The sequence below is a fragment of the Mytilus trossulus genome, chromosome 13, assembly GCF_036588685.1.
Source record: "Mytilus trossulus isolate FHL-02 chromosome 13, PNRI_Mtr1.1.1.hap1, whole genome shotgun sequence".
In the NCBI taxonomy this organism is placed as follows: Eukaryota; Metazoa; Mollusca; class Bivalvia; order Mytilida; family Mytilidae; genus Mytilus; species Mytilus trossulus.
Window position 1 is genome coordinate 18,893,684 of NC_086385.1, and position 19,243 is coordinate 18,912,926.

General features: G+C 31.6%; 1 protein-coding gene across 1 annotated transcript in view; it reads left to right on the forward strand.

Annotated features, from left to right (window-relative positions):
* The window catches only part of LOC134695187 (neurobeachin-like protein 1), a 136,666-nt gene extending 121,845 nt beyond the window's left edge, over positions 1 to 14,821 (forward strand). Inside the window, exons 53-58 of the mRNA XM_063556397.1 lie at positions 340 to 512; positions 2,211 to 2,305; positions 4,138 to 4,254; positions 5,483 to 5,644; positions 10,344 to 10,492; positions 10,772 to 14,821. Of these exons, the coding sequence (XP_063412467.1) occupies positions 340 to 512; positions 2,211 to 2,305; positions 4,138 to 4,254; positions 5,483 to 5,644; positions 10,344 to 10,492; positions 10,772 to 10,913 (838 nt within the window). The 3' untranslated portion in view covers positions 10,914 to 14,821. The remainder of the gene's footprint in view (positions 1 to 339; positions 513 to 2,210; positions 2,306 to 4,137; positions 4,255 to 5,482; positions 5,645 to 10,343; positions 10,493 to 10,771) is intronic.
* Positions 14,822 to 19,243: the final 4,422 nt, after the last annotated feature.

The window sequence follows — 19,243 nt, forward strand, 5'->3', positions numbered from 1 at the left end:
TAAAGACAGAATACAAAAGCATGTATTTTTTTTATTGGATGTTAGGTTAATGCATCTTGGATAACAAATTGTTTTTAAATTAATAAAAAATATGATATCCAGGACCCCATTCATTCTGTGTCAGAAACCTATGCTGTGTCAAATATTTAATCACAATCCAATTTTAGAGCTGTATCAAGCTTGAATGTTGTGTCCATACTCGCCCCAACTGTTCAGGGTTCAACCTCTATGGTGGTATCAAACTGCGCCCTGCAAAGCATTTTATTATCTATGTTGCAGATGTTACTTATGGCGTGATAACCAAGTGACAGGTCTCTTAATATTATCCCTATTTTTCAGGTGTAAAAGGCGGCTAAATGTACCATTTGCTCCTGGGGTTAAAGTTGAGCCTAAATTATTTGTGGTATCCCATGATGCCAAGTTATTGATTAGTGGAGGCCACTGGGATAACAGTCTACAAGTGTATCATCTGGGGAAGGTGAAGAAGATAAACCATATTGTCAGACATATTGGTACGTAATCTTAAAAAGAATGTCAGGGGTAAAAATCCTTTAAGTTGAAATGCTTACTACATTTATTGGAGTATGTAGGAAAAAACAAGATTAGGTTACATTGCTTGATATTTAAGCTAACTCACTTACTACTTTCCTTAAAGAGGGAATTAATCATTACACAAAGAGTCAATTAAAAAAGTAGGTACAGAGTACTGTCAGTTACATCTTGTCTCTTGGATATCAATAAAAAAAAATTAATTAAAAACGGGAAACCTGAAATTTTCATTGTACTAATGAACTCAAAATTTCTTAACTTTTTTATGTTGTGTATTGAATTCCCGCATTTGCACAGAACGCAGAAGTCTACTTCCTTCTTCTGGTCTTGTTGTTGTGAGACTTTGAGTAGTCTAGTAAAATATAGGAACTCAAGGAACACAATACCAATATTTCATTTTAAGAATTCTTTTTATCTTACCTCCTATACATTTATAGGAATATGATTGGTTATATAAAGCGACCTGGTGGAGACCCTGTATATTCAATTTTAGGTTAGTAGGGAGGCGGGGCTTATTTCAATACAGGGTTAGTAGTGGATTTACAACTTAGGCATGTTTTGATTATTAAAACAGTATTGAAAAATCTGTTTAATATTGTTATATCAAGGTTGTTGATAATAAATATTTGTCATTTACATAAGTTTTTTTAGTGCAGACCAATAGACCACTTTCAAGTTCATCCGTCACCAGAAAAAAACTCAATTATACGCGCCTTTATGACGTCATTTACCAGATAAAGGGGGTCGCCTGTATCACTGCATTATTTACGTTCATCCAGCGTCTTAGTGATCGTCATTGTGGAGGATAAACTAGAAATAATGGTTGTTCTGTAGGTACTTAATGACAATTCCCTAATGACAGCAATAGTAATTGTCAATTTTGAGAATTCAATTTGCCGAATAATTCGTACAATATAGAACTACTAATATAGTTTTCCAACCACTTGCTCAACATTGGAATGGAAGTGATGACGCCCTTAAATGCACAAATGACGTTCACTAAAACCAGAGTTTTTGACGGAAATGCATCAAACTTGAAAGTTGTCTATTGAACAAGGTTCTTACAATTGAACACTTGAACACTTTTTATACAGACATAAGAAGATGTGTTATGATAGCAAAAAAGACACCTTTAGTCTAAATTCCACAAATAAAGATAGTCGGTAAGATAAATTCGTTACATAGTGTGCTAGTGACCTAATATGATATATACAGGGTAAGATAAATACATTACATAGTGTGCTAGTGACCTAATATGATATATAAAGGGTAAGTAAATTCCATATGGGGTTCGAGCTTTACTCTCAGCCCATATGGAATTTACTGACCCTGTAGATATAATATTAGGTCACTAACATGCTATGTAACTAATAGTCTTTGATATGAATTAATGTTACCTGATGCATTCCCTTTCTTTCTTTACATTGTACATGAAGTCATAACTTTAAAAAAGTCACAAGTAAAATCCCTAACACCAGAACCAAAATCAGAAACATTACAGTATTTTTGTTTCTTTTTTAAGAGATTTTGAAGTTAAAAAAAAAATAATTCATACAGACTTTGTCCCCTTTCACAGGTAATGCCTGCCTCATATTAGTCCTAAAAGTAATGTATAATGTGTAATGTAGAAGAAAAGATTATTTTATGTTTTTATATTTCAGACATTGTAACTTGTGTGGCATTAGACTACTGTGGCAGCCATCTTGTGACTGGGTCACGTGACACAACATGTATTATTTGGCAAATACAGCAACAGGTATTACAATTGTTTATGTTATTTGATATTAACTCCAGAAAAAATACATCAGACATCCATAATGAGGATGAAGTTTATTGCTGGTAGGGATTCACAAATGAAACCTTCATTCCTATTACATCACTTCCCAGGTTAGGGGGATCATTTAGCGCTCACACCCAGGTTAAACCCAGCAACATTTTTTATTTGCGTTTCATTAAGCTGTAGTACACTTTTGTCATTGGCTTATGTCTGTCATATTTGTATTTTTCGTGAATTGTTTTGTTATTTCTTGTCACATTTTTCATGCCTGTTATAGCTGACTGTACATTAAAGCTAAATTAACCTAGTTTTATAATCCTTTGTAGCAAACTCCTCCTTTCACATCCATTTATAATTTGGTACATGTGTATGTAATAAAATGGACAGGAATACATGAATTAGAAAATATGTCAGTAATGTGACTTGACTACCCTTCATATATATGCATGCTTCAGAATTTGAATTTTCTTAATTTTCTGTACAAAATTAATTCTGCACTTAATTCTGTTATTTGTTTATGAAACAAAAAAATATTTGGGTAGCCTAGAGAATGCCATCAAGCCATAAGGGTATTATTTATATTTCCCAGTGAAAGAAACCTGTCCTACACTAGTAAGGCAAATTGAAACAAGGTCAAACTTGACTTTAAATATTTTTTATGTAATTCAAACATGAATAATTCAGTTTTCAATTTGGTTTTATATTTTTATTTTTGGGTGGGGGTGGGGAGAGGGATTCATTTCTAAGTATATCATTTGATTCATATATCAGAGGTTTACCAATATTTGGTGGAAAGACCCCTGTTTTGAGGTCATTGGTGGAAAGATCAATGTCACAGAAACACCAAACCAAATCTTTGACATATAATGTCAATATTTGAGAAAGGTGATAGATAGATGTTTAACTAATTATAATGTATTATTTATTGCAAGGGTGGATTCAGTGTTAACATTAACAACAGATTTATTATAAGGTATTATTAGCTCACCTGGCCTAAAAGGCCAAGTGCGCTTTTCTCATCACTTGGTGTCCATCATCGACGTTTGTCGTCGTTAACAATTTTTCAAACATCTTCTCCTCTGAAACTACTGAATGGATTTGAATGAAACTTAGCATGATTGTTCCTTAGATTATCCTGCACAAAGTGTGTGCTTCGATTTTTGTTCCGTCAAAAAACATGGCCGCCGTTACTTAAAATAGAACATAGGGGTCAAATGCAGTTTTTGGCTTATATCTCAAAAACGAAAGCATTTAGAGCAAATCTGACATCTTTCATTAGGTCAAGATCTATCAGCCCTGAAATTTTCAGATGAATCAAACAAACCATTGTTGGGTTGCTGCCACTTAATTGGTAATTTTAAGGAAATTTTGCAGTTTTTCGTCATTATCTTGAATATTATTATAGATAAAGATAAACTGTAAACAGCAAAAATGATCAGCAAAGTAAGATCTACAAATAAGTTAAAAAAAAGAGGGACGAAAGATACCAAAGGGACAGTCCAACTCGCAAATCTAAAACAAACCGACAACGCCATGGCTAAAAATGAAAAAGACAAACAGAAAAACAATAGTACACATGACACAACATAGAAAACTAAAGAATAAACAACACGAACCCCACCAAAAACTAGGGGTGATCTCAGGTGCTCCGGAAGGGTAAGCAGATCCTGCTCCACATGCGGCACCCGTCGTGTTGCTTATGTGATTACAAATCTGGTAAAAAGATTTATTATAAGGTATTATTTATTGACAGGGTGGATTCAGTGTTAACATTAACAACAGATTTATTATAAGGTATTATTTATTGACAGGGTGGATTCAGTGTTAACATTAACAACAGACCTCTACAAACATTGTATGGACATGAAGGGGAAGTTACTGCTGTGTACATTTCTACAGAACTTGACATGGTAGCTTCAGCATCAAGGGTATGCATACATATTTTGCTTGCAGAAAGAATATTAGATTTTTGCAATTTCGACAGGGATTCACTAAAAATGAACTGAGAAAAGGGATATGAAGGTTTACAGGAATCAAAATTTCACAATATAATCTGCAAAAATAAACTGAATCAAATAAACATAAAGGGTATTCATGTTCTCCATCTTAAATGTTGAGGATTTATTTTAAGCTCACAATTTTGTACTTCAGACATGCAGTTTGTTTTCATATGAGTCATCAGTGGAATGTTAAACGGACATAAATAAAGTACAAAGTTGGAGGGCATAATAGACCCAAAATTTCAAAAAGATTTTTTTTATAGTAAAGTTTAGAGAAAAATCATGCATATTTGAGGGTTGTAAATAAGGCTTTGATAATTGATTTATTGGTCTAACCCTAAAGCTGTTACAATTTCTTTATTGTTACTGCTTTCAAAAACATGGTAACCTGGTATATTAATATCTTGAAGCGGTGCTTTGCTTTTGCTCTAATCAGCATTTCAATTGCCCCAAAATAAAACATTTCATTTGGGCCAATAATACAGGTAAATTGTAATAAAACATATTCCCCCAAAATCAGGGATTGTAACCATAATGAAAGCACTATAAGCTGGAAATGCAAAATTACAGACTTGCATATATTTTCTTTATCAACAAATAAGGAGATATGATATGATTTCCAATGAGATAATTATCAACCGAAGTACAAATGAAATGGATAAAAGCCATGACGGACAACCATACAGCCTTCAATAACCCATGGTGTATAGTCAGCAATAAACAGCCCAAACATAAAAATATAACCAAACCATTCTAAAAAAAACTAACTTAGAATTGACATGTCCATCTTCAATGATCTTGAAACCTCAAAAATGTGAAAACTATATAATTTTAACCCTGAGTGACTCAGTTTCATATTAAAAAAGTATGAAGTTGCTTAGTTATCTGAGGGAATACTTTTTTTTTCATTTACGATGTATAGCAATAAATATTAAAAACTTTGGCTGTCTCAAAGATAAGTTCTGTTTTGTAATTGTTAGTAAATTGCACATATAGACATACTAGATTATAAACATAATATTTGGAAGGAAAAATTGTAATATGAAGGACAAAAATAAATATAATTTAAGAATCAAAAAAATATAAATACTGAAAGTTGCTTCATGATACTCAAAATATAAATTGCAAATAATGAAAAAAAAAACTTCTGTTGCAGGATGGAACCGTTATTTTACATACAGTTAGAAGGGGCCACTATATGAAAACCTTGCATCCTCCTTGTGCCATGGGATATACTTTACATATACCATTGCTAGCTGTGGACGAGATGGGGAGGATTATTCTCTACTGTCATGAGACGTTCCCTATTGATCCAAAGGTAAGGATTATTATCTTTTGTCATGAGATGTTCCCTATTGATCCAAAGTTAAGGACTATTCTCCATTGTCATGAGACATTCCCTATTGATCCAAAGGTAAGGATTATTCTCTATTGTCATGAGACATTCCCTATTGATCCAAAGGTAGGGATTATTCTCCATTGTCATGAGACATTCCCTATTGATCCAAAGGTAAGGATTATTCTCTATTGTCATGAGACGTTCCCTATTGATCCAAAGGTAGGGATTATTCTCTATTGTCATGAGACGTTCCCTTTTGATCCAAAGGTAAGGATTATTATCTACTGTCATGAGACGTTCCCTATTGATCCAAAGGTAAGGATTGTTCTCTATTGTCATGAGACATTCCCTATTGATCCAAAGGTAAGGATTATTCTCTATTGACATGAGACATTCCCTATTGATCCAAAGGTAGGGATTATTCTCTATTGTCATGAGACATTCCCTATTGATCAATCCAAAGGTAGGGATTATTCTCTATTGTCATGAGACGTTCCCTATTGATCCAAAGGTAAGGATTATTCTCTATTGTCATGAGACATTCCCTATTGATCCAAAGGTAAGGATTATTCTCTATTATCATGAGACGTTCCCTATTGATCCAAAGGTAAGGATTATTCTCTATTATCATGAGACGTTCCCTATTGATCCAAAGGTAAGGATTATTCTCTATTGTCATGAGACATTCCGTATTGATCCAAAGGTAAGGATTATTCTCTATTATCATGAGACGTTCCCTATTGATCCAAAGGTAAGGATTATTCTCTATTGTCATGAGACATTCCCTATTGATCCAAAGGTAAGGATTATTCTCTATTGTCATGAGAAGTTCCCTATTAATCCAAAGGTAAGGATTATTCTCTATTGTCATGAGATGTTCCCTATTGATCCAAAGGTAAGGATTATTCTCTATTGTCATGAGATGTTCCCTATTGATCCAAAGGTAAGGACTATTCTCTATTGTCATGATAAGTTCAATATTGATCAATAGGTAACAATATAATAAAAAAGTAAGAATGCTACAGGCCAGTATTTATGTTGACATTTAAAAACAAAATATTCATCCCCTTCAAACTGATGAAAATTAGACAAGACCAACAATTCTTATCGCTTGTTTTTCATCTTTGGTAATCATCAATGTCCTTCATCCAATACATTTTTTGAAAGTTCGCTATAACTTGCTATTGCTACTTTCCTTAGGCGTCGGCCTCAAACTTCCAGTTGACAGATTATCCCAATATGTTCTGCTCCGAGATAGTGTAGTTGTAGTACTAGTGTTTGAGTTCTGATTCTTGGCAGATTCTTTTTTAAAGTTTTGAGTAACTAGTGTTTTGACTGAAAAAATTACAGCTTGAATAAAAAAGAAATGATTATTCACTGACGATTCAGATGAATTTACTTCATTTTAAAAATGAGTATCACAAACACTACTTCGCGGATCTGCCATGCGCTGAAGAGAAAATCGCAAGAAATCTATATGCAAGATTGCGTTTTCATTCATTCATGATAATTTAATGAATGAACATTTTCCCGCTCTACTAAAAGTTTACCTGTTTACTATATGTACGTACATACATAAATATGTAAACGTGGTAAAATTCTGAGTGTATCGAAAGAATCGTGAATGACTGATTAAAATGCGAGAACAAGTTGACATTTTGACCAAGCCGTTGGATAATTGAAAAGTAATGATGGTTTGTTTAAAAAAAACACAGGTGAAAGAAAAGAAAATACTCGATAATTATATTATATGTCTAACCTCTCATGCCAAGGACGAGTGAAGGTAAATACCGGCTTTGATAAAAAAAAAAATGCATTGTTTTTGTCTATACATTGATCAGAAGATTTTGATGCAAAAATCATTTGAAAACTTAAATCCGTTATTTAAATACTGAATGTTTCACATTCCAATGTGGATATAAGGAACTTTACTTGTTCAGCATGCTAAAGTGGATCAAACTGACAGCAGAAAAACATTGACCCAACGTCAGTTCTAAGTCTTCAGTCTTCTTTCAATGATTTACATCATACCACTTCTGGTGTATTATTGTAAATTCTTATCATATATATAGCATCCATATTAAAAGCAACTGAGTCAGCATCTACTTCTTTGAATATTATAGCTCAGAGCATAGATGTTAATAACATCTATGCTCAGTGTATCAAGAAAAGTTCTGTAGAAATGATTAAGGTTCATGATGTGTACCCTTTGGTTAAAATGGCTGCATTTTCACCTCAAAATTTAGATAGATTACAGACAAACCTGTGCATCTGGAAAAGTTTTAAGGCATACCATGCCCTATATAAATAGATTTCAATTGCTTTGTCATCCAAACACAGAGGCAATGATTACCGTAATATATCAAATGAATGGCTTAAAACAAAAATTCTTAAATGTTATTAACTCATAAAACAATGTTTAATTTCACAACAGCAACTAAAATGTGTTACAGGTTATAAGCACCTCTATGAATCTAGTGTATATAAACTTTTTATTCCTGTGGTCATACTAGTGTTGTTATGCTCCCACTGTATTGAGTTTTATCCTTGTTCTGCTGTAAGTATGTACTTCGGTACATCCCAAAATTCATTTCTGTTCACTTACTTTAGTTTGAACTGAATTGTATGAAACTTATACGCAATGCCTTTAACCACAATTCACAAGACTTGTCAATGTATAAAAAAGAAGTTTTAATTTTAGTTGCGTAACTTTTACCATTCTAGTGTTTTATGCTACTTTACAAATAGGAAAGTTGATGGAAATTTTAGTTACGATTCTCTAACTTTAGTTTGTCTAAACCAAATGCCATGAATCTTATACACAATGCTCATTACCACAAACACTGATCAAGTTTGAATTTTGGTGGCAATAGTTATACCATTTTAGAGTTATGCCCCTTTATATATGTAAAAAATTGCTGAATATTTTCGTTTCAGTTATCTAACTTTAGTTTGCTCAACCAAATGTTATGAAATTTATACATTGTAATATTTTTAACAATAAAACAAAGATTTAAACTTTGAATTTTGGTGAAGTTATTTTTACTGCTCTAGGGTTGTGCCTCGTTACAAATGGAACCAGATGCTCCACTGGGCACATCTTTATACGACCACAGATGTCAAAGTCCTGAACAAGTGAGGCAAGTTTGGACACAACATTCAAGATTGATATAGCTCTGAATTTGGATTGCAATCAAGTTTTTGACATAATATATAGGTTTCTGACACAAAACAAATGTCAAAATCTTACAAATCTATTGCGCAATACTGTGTAATTAGAATGTATACAATACACAATGCTTAAAACCCCATAACTCAGACCAATTACACTTTTTGGTAGCGTCACATTTACAGTTCTTGAGTTGTGACCCTTTACGTATAACATTAATGCTAGCGGGGGCATCATTTGTGTCCCATGGACACGTTCCCTATTTTTGATAAAAGCCTTTAATATAAATTCACTTTCATTACAGTTGTATTGATTTAAGTTACTGTGACTGTCTTATTTATAAAAAAGGATGCAGTATTTTTTGCAAAGAACCAATGCTATCCAAAAGAGATCAAAGGAGGAAAATGTATTAATATAACTATAGGCCACCATCTGGTCGTCAATAATGAGAAATATTTGTACAATATACATGTACATGTAGAAAGCTATAAAAGGCCCCGATAGGAAACATTTGGAGCAATTCAAATAAAAAAACCTACTTGTTAATTTTCTAAAAACAAATATAAAGGATCTAAACCAATAGAAAAATACTAATTTATAGGCCCTTTATGTTGAGATGGCATGGGTACATAAAAGAAATTAACAGAGCTTTCTGTATATTTTAATTTTTATTTTAGATCTTTACAGTTTTAGGTTGCAATAGAAAATATTAAAACTTTTTATGGCAAACATGAAAAAAGTGATTTTTGATAATTACTGACAAGACAATCATGACAATGGTTTAGTCTAAAACATCCATTTATGATGAAATACATTTTTGAAATAATACACGTCTATAATCTTTTTGGAATAATACACAGCTACAGTTGCAAACTTTCCAGAGGTGCTATCCAGCACTTTGATTTAAAAAAAAAACAACCTTTGAACCTACTAGGCAAATTTAAACCAAACTTGGCTAAAATCATCATTGGGGTATGTGGTTTCAACAAAAATTGAATATATGGGGTTCTTCAATATGCTGATTCTAACCATGTATTTAGATTTTAATATTTGGGACCCATTATCAAATTGGTCCGCATTGAGGTATAAAGGGTCTAAAATTGATTTCATCAAAAATTGAATTCTTGGGGTTCTATGACATGCTGAATCTAACCATGTATTTAGATTTTGGAAATTAGACCATAAAAGGTAAATGTCCAATTAAAATGTTTGAAGTTTTTAAGTTTAAGTTCTTAGACCACATTTATTCTGTGTCAGAAACCTATGTTGTGTCAACTATTTACTCACAATCCAAATTCAGAGCTGTATCAAGCTTAAATCTTGTGTCATACTTGCCCCAACTGTTCAGGGTTTGACCTCTGCTGTTGTATAAAGCTGGGCCCTGTGAAGCATCTAGTTGGACATTTATCATATTCAGTTCAATAGGATGCAATCAGAGATAAGGCAAAACAAGAATATCTTTTTTAAAATGTGTAATGATAAAAATATGATTATTATTATTTTTTTCAGGAAAGATTTTCTTTACATTTATACTCCATTAATGGGAAGCACTTGTTTACAGAAAAGTTAATGTATGGATTGTGTCACATGATAATTAAGGGAGATCATGTGATCACAGGAGACATTCAGGGCCACCTTACAATTAAGGAAATATTTGGGTAAGTCCGTTTAAATGTTTGTTTGTACCAAGTCTGAGTTACATACCATCTTTCAACTTTAGAGGATATAGATGCATCAATTATTGCCATATGATGTATTATCAAAGTAGGACAAAAGTCTTATGTATTTCATTGCTCTCGGAGAAACTGTAAAATGTCATCACAATATATCTGGACTGAGTCACATTTGTTAGAGATAGATATTTTAAAATGCCCTATAATAATGTTTTGTAATTGTTATCAATGTCACTTGTTTAATATATAACATTTATATTGTAGACTAAGAACAGTCAATATGTTTCCACTCCATGTGCCTATTCATTGTTTATCAGTAACCAATAGCAACAGTCACATCTTGGCAGGAATCCGAGATGGCAAGCTTATCATTATTGGTGTTAAAAATAGAACTGATGCAAGATGACACTGACGACTCTGTTATTTAAAAAGAATTACTCAATCACCATAGAAATCCACATGGTTGACCTAAAACCAAACAAAAAGTGTTGGTGGTGGACAATTTACATTACTTATTACAAAGTGTTTATAAGTGATATTTTCAAAAGACATATTAATAGATTAAAAGATGAATGAAATTTTAATTTAAAAGTTCAGCATTTATCATTAGAATGCAAATAGGTTAATGGTGTTTGCAATATATTTGATATAAAAATGTGTATAATAAATTATATCCATATCTTTAGTCATATAACCCTAAAAAGGGTTTGAACTGTATGTTTTAATCATTTATTTAATATTATTAAGAAATGAACCTAACTTTAGATCAGTAAACCTTTTGTTTTGATGATAAATTCAACATTCATTGTAGAGACATCTCTGGGAATTTCTAACATTTTTGTTTTATTTTGAAAATTTTATATATATGTATATATGTTACAGGAAATCATTGTAAGTGGCGTTCTCACATGTAATTTGAAGCAGTGTACTAATTACATGTAATCTCTAGATATTGGAAAGGATTTCAAGAAATCCTGAGAATTTTGACCTAAAATTATACATATTCCCTAACCCTAACATGATTATAATGTTAGGAATGGGATTACATGAATTCATCAAAGTTACTAGGAATTCCATGTAAACCTTTATTATGGTTATTGACTGCAACATATATATATATATATATAAAAGATTCTACCAATATTTTTTGTTATTGTATTATCTATTCTTGCTTTAAACAAATGTATAATACCCTAGGATGATTATTTCTCGTACCTTTTGATAGTATTATGTTAACAGTAAACATGTAAAGTTGTCATTGAGTAGAAGTTACAAAGGCAAGGACCTCATTATGAATGTTATTTCTTCACTGGGAAAAACTTAAACTTTCAACATCTAAGATGATTTCATTTACAATTCAAATTGAATTCTTACAGTGGATTGATATTCCACAGAAGCAATTTTATAATGAAATTTTTACAATGTTTACTTTAATACATTTGTAACAGTACTTTCTAAGTTAAAATAAGATAGGCATTCTCATAGGCATTATTCAGTCTTTTGTTGACTAATAAATAAATTACATATGCCTCAGAAAAGTGTAAATACATATCATATTTATAAGACTGATTTTTAATAGTCAATATTTTTTTCATTTTTATTTTTGTATACATTTGTGCCTTGTTCCTAGTTACCTCAATAATTTTTTTCTGATTTTGTAATTTGATGTTAGTTGTATGCTTTTAAAAAATTGGAAGGTCATCTTTATAACTCTGTATTGATCAGCACAAATTTTGAAAATAATTAGAGTTCTGTTTTTCTGATTTGCTTTAATTATTTCAGTGCTCTACATTAGCTAAAAGTATTCTAAAACGTTGCAATATGATTTACAGCAAAATGTAAGGAGGCATTTTGGAAAACATTATTTAAATACCAATTTTGGAGTATTTTTTTAAATAAGTGCTGGTACAAACTAGATTTCAAAATGCACAATGTAGGCTCTAAACACATATTTCAAAATTATTATTGTCAGACAAAGCTTAAGGGGTCTTTAAGTTTGCACTCTGTCCCTCTGTCTATCTCTCCATCCGTCAGTCTGGCAAGTCAGTTTTTCAGACTTTTTTTTGTAATGCTTGAAGATATTGATTTGATTTTTGGTGTATTGTTTTATCATTACAAGTTCCAGGTCAAAGACGATTTTCACAATCTTTTCTCCTTGTTCAGTTAAAGCCTTTTCCATAGAATTAAATTTTTGATGAAATACTTATTGATTACTAAATTTCTGTTCAAAGGGAAATAACTCAATTTAAACTTTCCCTAGAATTGTTTTTTTTATACGACGGCAAAAATTTAAAAAAAATTGGTCATATATTGGTATCACGTTGGTTTCGTCGTCGTCGTCGTCCAAATACTTTAAAGTTTTCGCACTCTAACTTTAGTAAGAGTGAATGGAAATCTATGAAATTTTAACACAAGGTTTATGACCACAAAAGAAAGGTTGGGATTGATTTTGGGAGTTTTGGTTCCAACAGTTTAGGAATTAGGGGCCACAAAAGGGCCCTAATAAGCATTATTCTTGGTTTTCACACAATAACTTTAGTATAAGTAATTAGAAATCAATGAAATTTAAACACAAGGTCTATAACCACAAAAGGAAGCTTGGGATTGATTTTGGGAGTGGACGTCCGAACAGTTTAGGAATTAGGGGCCAAAAAGGGGCCCAAATAAGCATTTTTCTTGGTTTTGGCACTATAACTTTAGTATAAGTAAATAGAAATCTATGAAATTTTAACACAAGGTTTATAACCAAACAAGGAAGGTTGGGATTGATTTTAGGAGTTTTGGTCCTATCAGTTTAGGAATAAGGGCCCAAAGGGTCCAACATAAAACTTTGTTTGATTTCATCAAAAATTGAATAATTGGGGTTCTTTGATATGCTGAATCTAAATGTGTATGTAGATTCTAATTTTTGGTCCCATATTCAAATTGGTCTACAATAAAGTCTAAAGGGTCCAAAATTAAACTTAGTTTGATTTTAACAAAAATTAAATCTTTGGGGTTCTTTGATATGCTGAATCCAAAAATGTACTTAGATTTTTATGCCCCACCTACGATAGTAGAGGGGCATGATGTTTTCTGGTCTGTTCCTCCGTTTGTCCGTTCGTCCGTTCGTTCGTCCCGCTTCAGGTTAAAGTTTTTGGTCGAGGTAGTTTTTGATGAAGTTGAAGTCCAATCAACTTGAAACTTAGTACACATGTTCCCTATGATATGATCTTTCTAATTTTAATGTCAAATTAAAGTATTGACCCCAATTTCATGGTCCACTGAACAATGAAAAAGATAGTGTGATGCTCAGGTTAAAGTTTTTGGTCAAGGTAGTTTTTGATGAAGTTGAAGTCCAATCAACTTCGAACTTAGTACACATGTTCCCTATGATATGATCTGTCTAATTTTAATGCCAATTTTAATGTATTGACCCCAATTTCACGGTCCAGTGAACATGTAAAATGATTGTGCGAGTGGGGCATCCATGTACTATGGACACATTCTTGTTTATTATTGGCCCAGTTTTCAAGTTGGTCAAAATCAGGTCCAAAATTAAACTTTGTTTGATTTCATCAAAAATTGAATAAATGGGATTCTTTGATATATGCCAAATCTAAATGTGTATGTAGATTCTTAATTTTTGGTCCCCTTTTCAAATTGGTCTACATTAAAGTACAAAGGGTCCAAAATTCAACTAGGTTTGATTTTAACAAAAATTGAATTATTGGGCTTCTTTGAAATGCTGAATCTAAACATGTACTTATTTTTGATTATGGGACCAGTTTTCAAGTTGGTCCAAATCAGGATCCAAAATTATTATAATAAGTATTGTGCAATAGCATGAAATTTTCAATTGCACAGTATTCAGCAATAGAAAGGAATCTTCAATTGCACAGTATTGTGCAATAGCAAGAAATTTTCCATTGCACAGTATTGCCCAATAGCAAGAAATCTTCAATTGCACAGTATTGTGCAATAGCAAGTATTTTCAATTGCACAGTATTGCGCAATAGCAAGAAATACCTAATTGACCACTATTGTGCAATAGCAAGAAATTTTTTAATTGGAGTTATCTTTCTTTGTCCAGAATAGTGGTTAAATCAACTGAAATAATTGTTTTATACAATATACAATGTATATTCACTTTTACTACTAACTGATAAATTAAAACAATCTTTACCATTCAGCGATAACAAGAACTTTTTGTACATCTTAATATTGTATGATGTATTTAAATGAGTAGTTATTGTTGCAAACTCCATTAGAAATTTGAATTGAGATCAGTTTTGGAATAAGGGAAAGTTGGATATGAAAAAAAAATTGGGGGGGGGGGGGGGGGCAATTTTTCTCATTTCAGATTTCATAAATAAAAAGAAAATTTCTTCAAACATTTTTTTGAGAGGATTAATATTCAACAGCATAGTGAATTGCTCAAAGACAAAACAAAAATTTTAAATTCATTATAACACATTCATTCTGTGTCAGAAACCTGTCTGTCAACCATTTAATCACAATCCAAATTTAGAGCTAAATCCAGCTTGCCCCAACCGTTCATGGTTCAACCTCTGCGGTTGTATAAAGCTGCGCCCTGAAGAGCATCTGGTTTTAAATACTTCTAATTATTAGATTTATGTTCAAAAGAGAAATAATTCTTTTTTTTTTTAAAGATTTGTAAATGTCATTGTATTAAAGTTTGAATTTTTTTCCTTTTCTATTCTTAGTAAAATTGTTTATTATTTTATGTAGTTAACACCATGACAAGTTATAGATCAAGTAAGAATTTTGTTCCATAACAATGCATTTTATCTGGTAGGGGACTATGTATTGCCATACAATACTCACAGAATGCTTGTTTTATCTAATGTATTCTTTATCAGAGCTTACAAAATAAAAGAAATCTGATGTTTTATTACAGAAATTTCAAGTTTTAGAACATTTTAAAGATCACAATTAAGACCTCATTTTTCTTGAAAAAAGGCCCAAATTGCCTGCTATATTTTACCATTTTTCCAAGATCACATTTCAATCTATAACATATCTCAATGTAAAGGGAAACTGTATACACTCTCTATTAGTGAGTTTCTTGTTTACTACTTTATTTTGTCTGTAAAATCATTGTAAAGTATATATATGTCAGTCTAACAGGATTCATGTGACAAAGACCTCATTTTCATGGGTTTATTTAGCAAAGTTAATTTTCATGATACTTCTTCACTGATGAATGAAGTCAGACAATTATATCAAAGACTATCATCAAATTGTTCTGTCATAAAAATCACACAATAAGCTGGTCTTTACTTTGGATTCAACAATTTTACTTCAATTATGGTGGCACTAGCTGTCAAATTCATGTTCACTAGTTAGAGCCAAATTTTTGTATATGTTGTCAGGTTATATTACTGTTGGAAGTCTTCAGAGGTCATCTCAATGGATAATTAGATGGCGTCTAGTCTAAAATATGCAGCTAATGCTGATAGATTATAGTGATCCCATGCCTTGGTAATTGTTACTTTTGAATTTGATATACTTTATAAATAAGATATGGGAATTTTTAGAAACCAATAAACATGAATTAGAAAAATAAAGATTGTTTAAATGAAGCTTTATATCTTGAGGATGTGTGTTGTAATGTGTTAGATAATCATATTACATTCAAAGCAGATATTTTTACATTTCACAATAGTTTGTATGTTTTCCAAAACAAAGTAATGGGGCATTTGTGTAGAAAAATAAACAATCTGTTTTATTAAAGTCTGGGACAAAGTTGAACTCTGCTTGGTCATCATTTAATGAATGCTATCTTGTTGTCAAGGCATTCTTCTGTTTCATGTCAACATCTCTGTTTCTATGGTAATAAAATAATAGTACCCTTCTGATAACAACTAATCAATTCATCAGGGGAACTGAAAGTCTATGTATACTGAGGGGACGTCTACTTGATATCCTGTATTCTGGAGGTTGGGTTGAGATAAGATGTAAGAAATAATACTCTGCTGTACAAACAAATCAGGAAATGATTGTGTACAAAATAAAATAAGGTGAAGTAGATAGAAATGGATATTGTGTCTGCTAAGATGTCCTCCACCATATCCCCCTTTCACCTATCATCAAAAATCATGTGGTTCACCACCTATATGTATAGAAGGATGACCTTTACAAATTAAATCAATTAATTCATAATTTTTGAAAAACATATTTCATTTCCCACTTGAAAATTTTAAAAAGAATTTAAAAAAGAAAAAAATTCTCAGACTTCAGTTCTTTTCTTTTTCATGCAAGCTAAAATTATAATTAAGATTATTTACAAAATGGACATTTTCTTTAAACTTTGTTATATTTAATTTTACATTGAGAAGTTGATACACTACACAAACTATCATTTGAGATTGATTTAGTCGGAAATGCATTACATAAGTGATAATAAGACAGAACATGGCTGAGATTATACCAAGTGCAATAATTGTTTATAATTATATAATCATATGTTTTTGTATCTAGATTTTTATTTTGCTTTTCTTTCTGTTATATTTTTGTTACAATCATGTACCATTGCTGTTTCTTATGGAAATAAACATTATTTTATGCTATCAAGTTTTGTGTTTTTTTTATGGTTTTTGACATCTCTCCTTTATTACACTAAATAACTTATGTGTTGTTATTATTTGAATAATAATCATGGATAAGGAAAGGCAATTAGTTTCCAAATTAAGCTTTCACATTCTGTAAATCAACTTAATTTCGCAAACAATTTATTTTTTCGACTTTCGCGATTAGAAAAATGACGCAAATTTAAATCGTCACGAACATGTATTACTTGGGTCTTATCTTATTTAAACACCTCTAGTAAATAAGAATTTCGCGAAATTAAATAGCCCCGAAGTTGACTAGATAGGGATAAACACGAAATAAAGTATCCGCAAAAAATATGTTGGTTTACAGAAGTAGGTGTTTACAAGGTAACTGGTAACTGGTCATTAAGTCACCTCTTTCTGCAATAAGTTATTTCCCAAAATTCATCAGAAGGTACCAAGACCTTGTTGGTAAGTATTCTTATGAACTTCACAAATAAAACAGGAGGGTCTCGGTGTAAAGATTCTGTGTACTGATGTTGTTTGTCATCTTGATAAAGTGTTATATTGTTCTTTTATTTCAGAGGCGGATCTAGGGGGGGGGGGGGCCAGGCCCCCCCTTTTTTGGAAAAAAAATTGGTTGCTTATATAGGTCAGTCAGTGGGCCCCCACTTATGAAAATTTCTGGATCTGCCACTGTATTTGTCTTTGTTCTATAATTAATATAACGTTTACTGTTTGGTCTGTTTTCTGTAATATCCATTTGAGGTGTTTCTGTATTTATCCCATCAATATGTTGTTTGTATTCTCTTTCATTTTTGCTGGTGTGTTTTGTACGCGTGACTTTTTGTGTTTCTTCGGTATATATGACTAGGCTTTGTACTTCTAAACATCCGTCCATTGTGCTATTGTTCTATTATAATTTTGAAAATACTTTGAACAACAAAGTTTTTGTATATATCTCTCTGTGTGATGTTTACATTCTGATGCTGTACACACAACTCTACACTTGAGTTGATGTGAACCTTGCCATTTATTCACAGGACTTCAAATATTTCAATCATTTATGGATTGATTTAATATATATATTATATACATTGTAAGTAAGCAATGATTGCCTGTACCCAGTCAGGAATATGACAGTTGTTGTCTATTTGTTTGATCATTTGATTTTGCCATTTGATGAGGGACTTTCCGTTTTGAATTTTCCTCGGGATTCAGTATTTTTTTTACATTATCAAAAGGAGTTGGTTTTACTAACTAGTTATCACAATTTTGGCCCTTAAAATCTGATTTATTTTAACTGTGTTTTATGTTGTGAAAATTTGATGATAAAATTATATTTAAATGTCCAATTGTTTCATTCAAAAAAGATTTTAACCAATTGCATCATCATTGCTGTATTTTACAGCCTAAATCTACGTTACTATTATATGTTTTAAAGTTCTATAAATAATTTCAAAGGAAGGTGTCAAATGTGAGCCTCAGCTTCGTTTGATGACAACAGAGACATATAATACAATGATGACAAATATAATAGGTTTTTACGTAGCAGTTAAAGTAAAAACAAATGTTACTTTGCGGTTTTTATAATCAATTTGTTTGATAATCGAAGTTCCAAAACATCCCTTACTCACTTTCACAATTCGTCATGACACGGTCAAGAAAACAGTCGGCAGGTGAGATTCTTTTATGGCAGTGGCTATTTGACCGGCAACGGCAAAATAGCAAATTTGCTATTTGACCGGCACCGGCAAACTAGCAAATTTGCTATTTAGCCGGCTCTGATTAAATTATATCTAACTGGAATTAAAATTTAAGAATAATAATTAAATATCAAAATTTTATATTTAAAAACTTTTGTTACTGTTGCTCATATAAACACTCAAACTTCTTATCTAAAAAAAAAAAAAAAAAATACTGTGTACACATCGAAAATTTGACAAAAATAAAAATATGGTGAATCTATTATGAATAGAAGTGAAGTAATAAGATAAATTAAAAAGTGAAATACAAATATGATAATAGTCACTTTGTATCTATACTTCATTCCGGAAACTAGTATACCCTTTTCATTTACGGAACCAGCATTGTGGTTGTGTTGCGGATGCAATCACAGAATGGTCTTTCAGTACCATGAGAAGACTTGAGAAATACAATTATAATCAATCGATTATCTGGC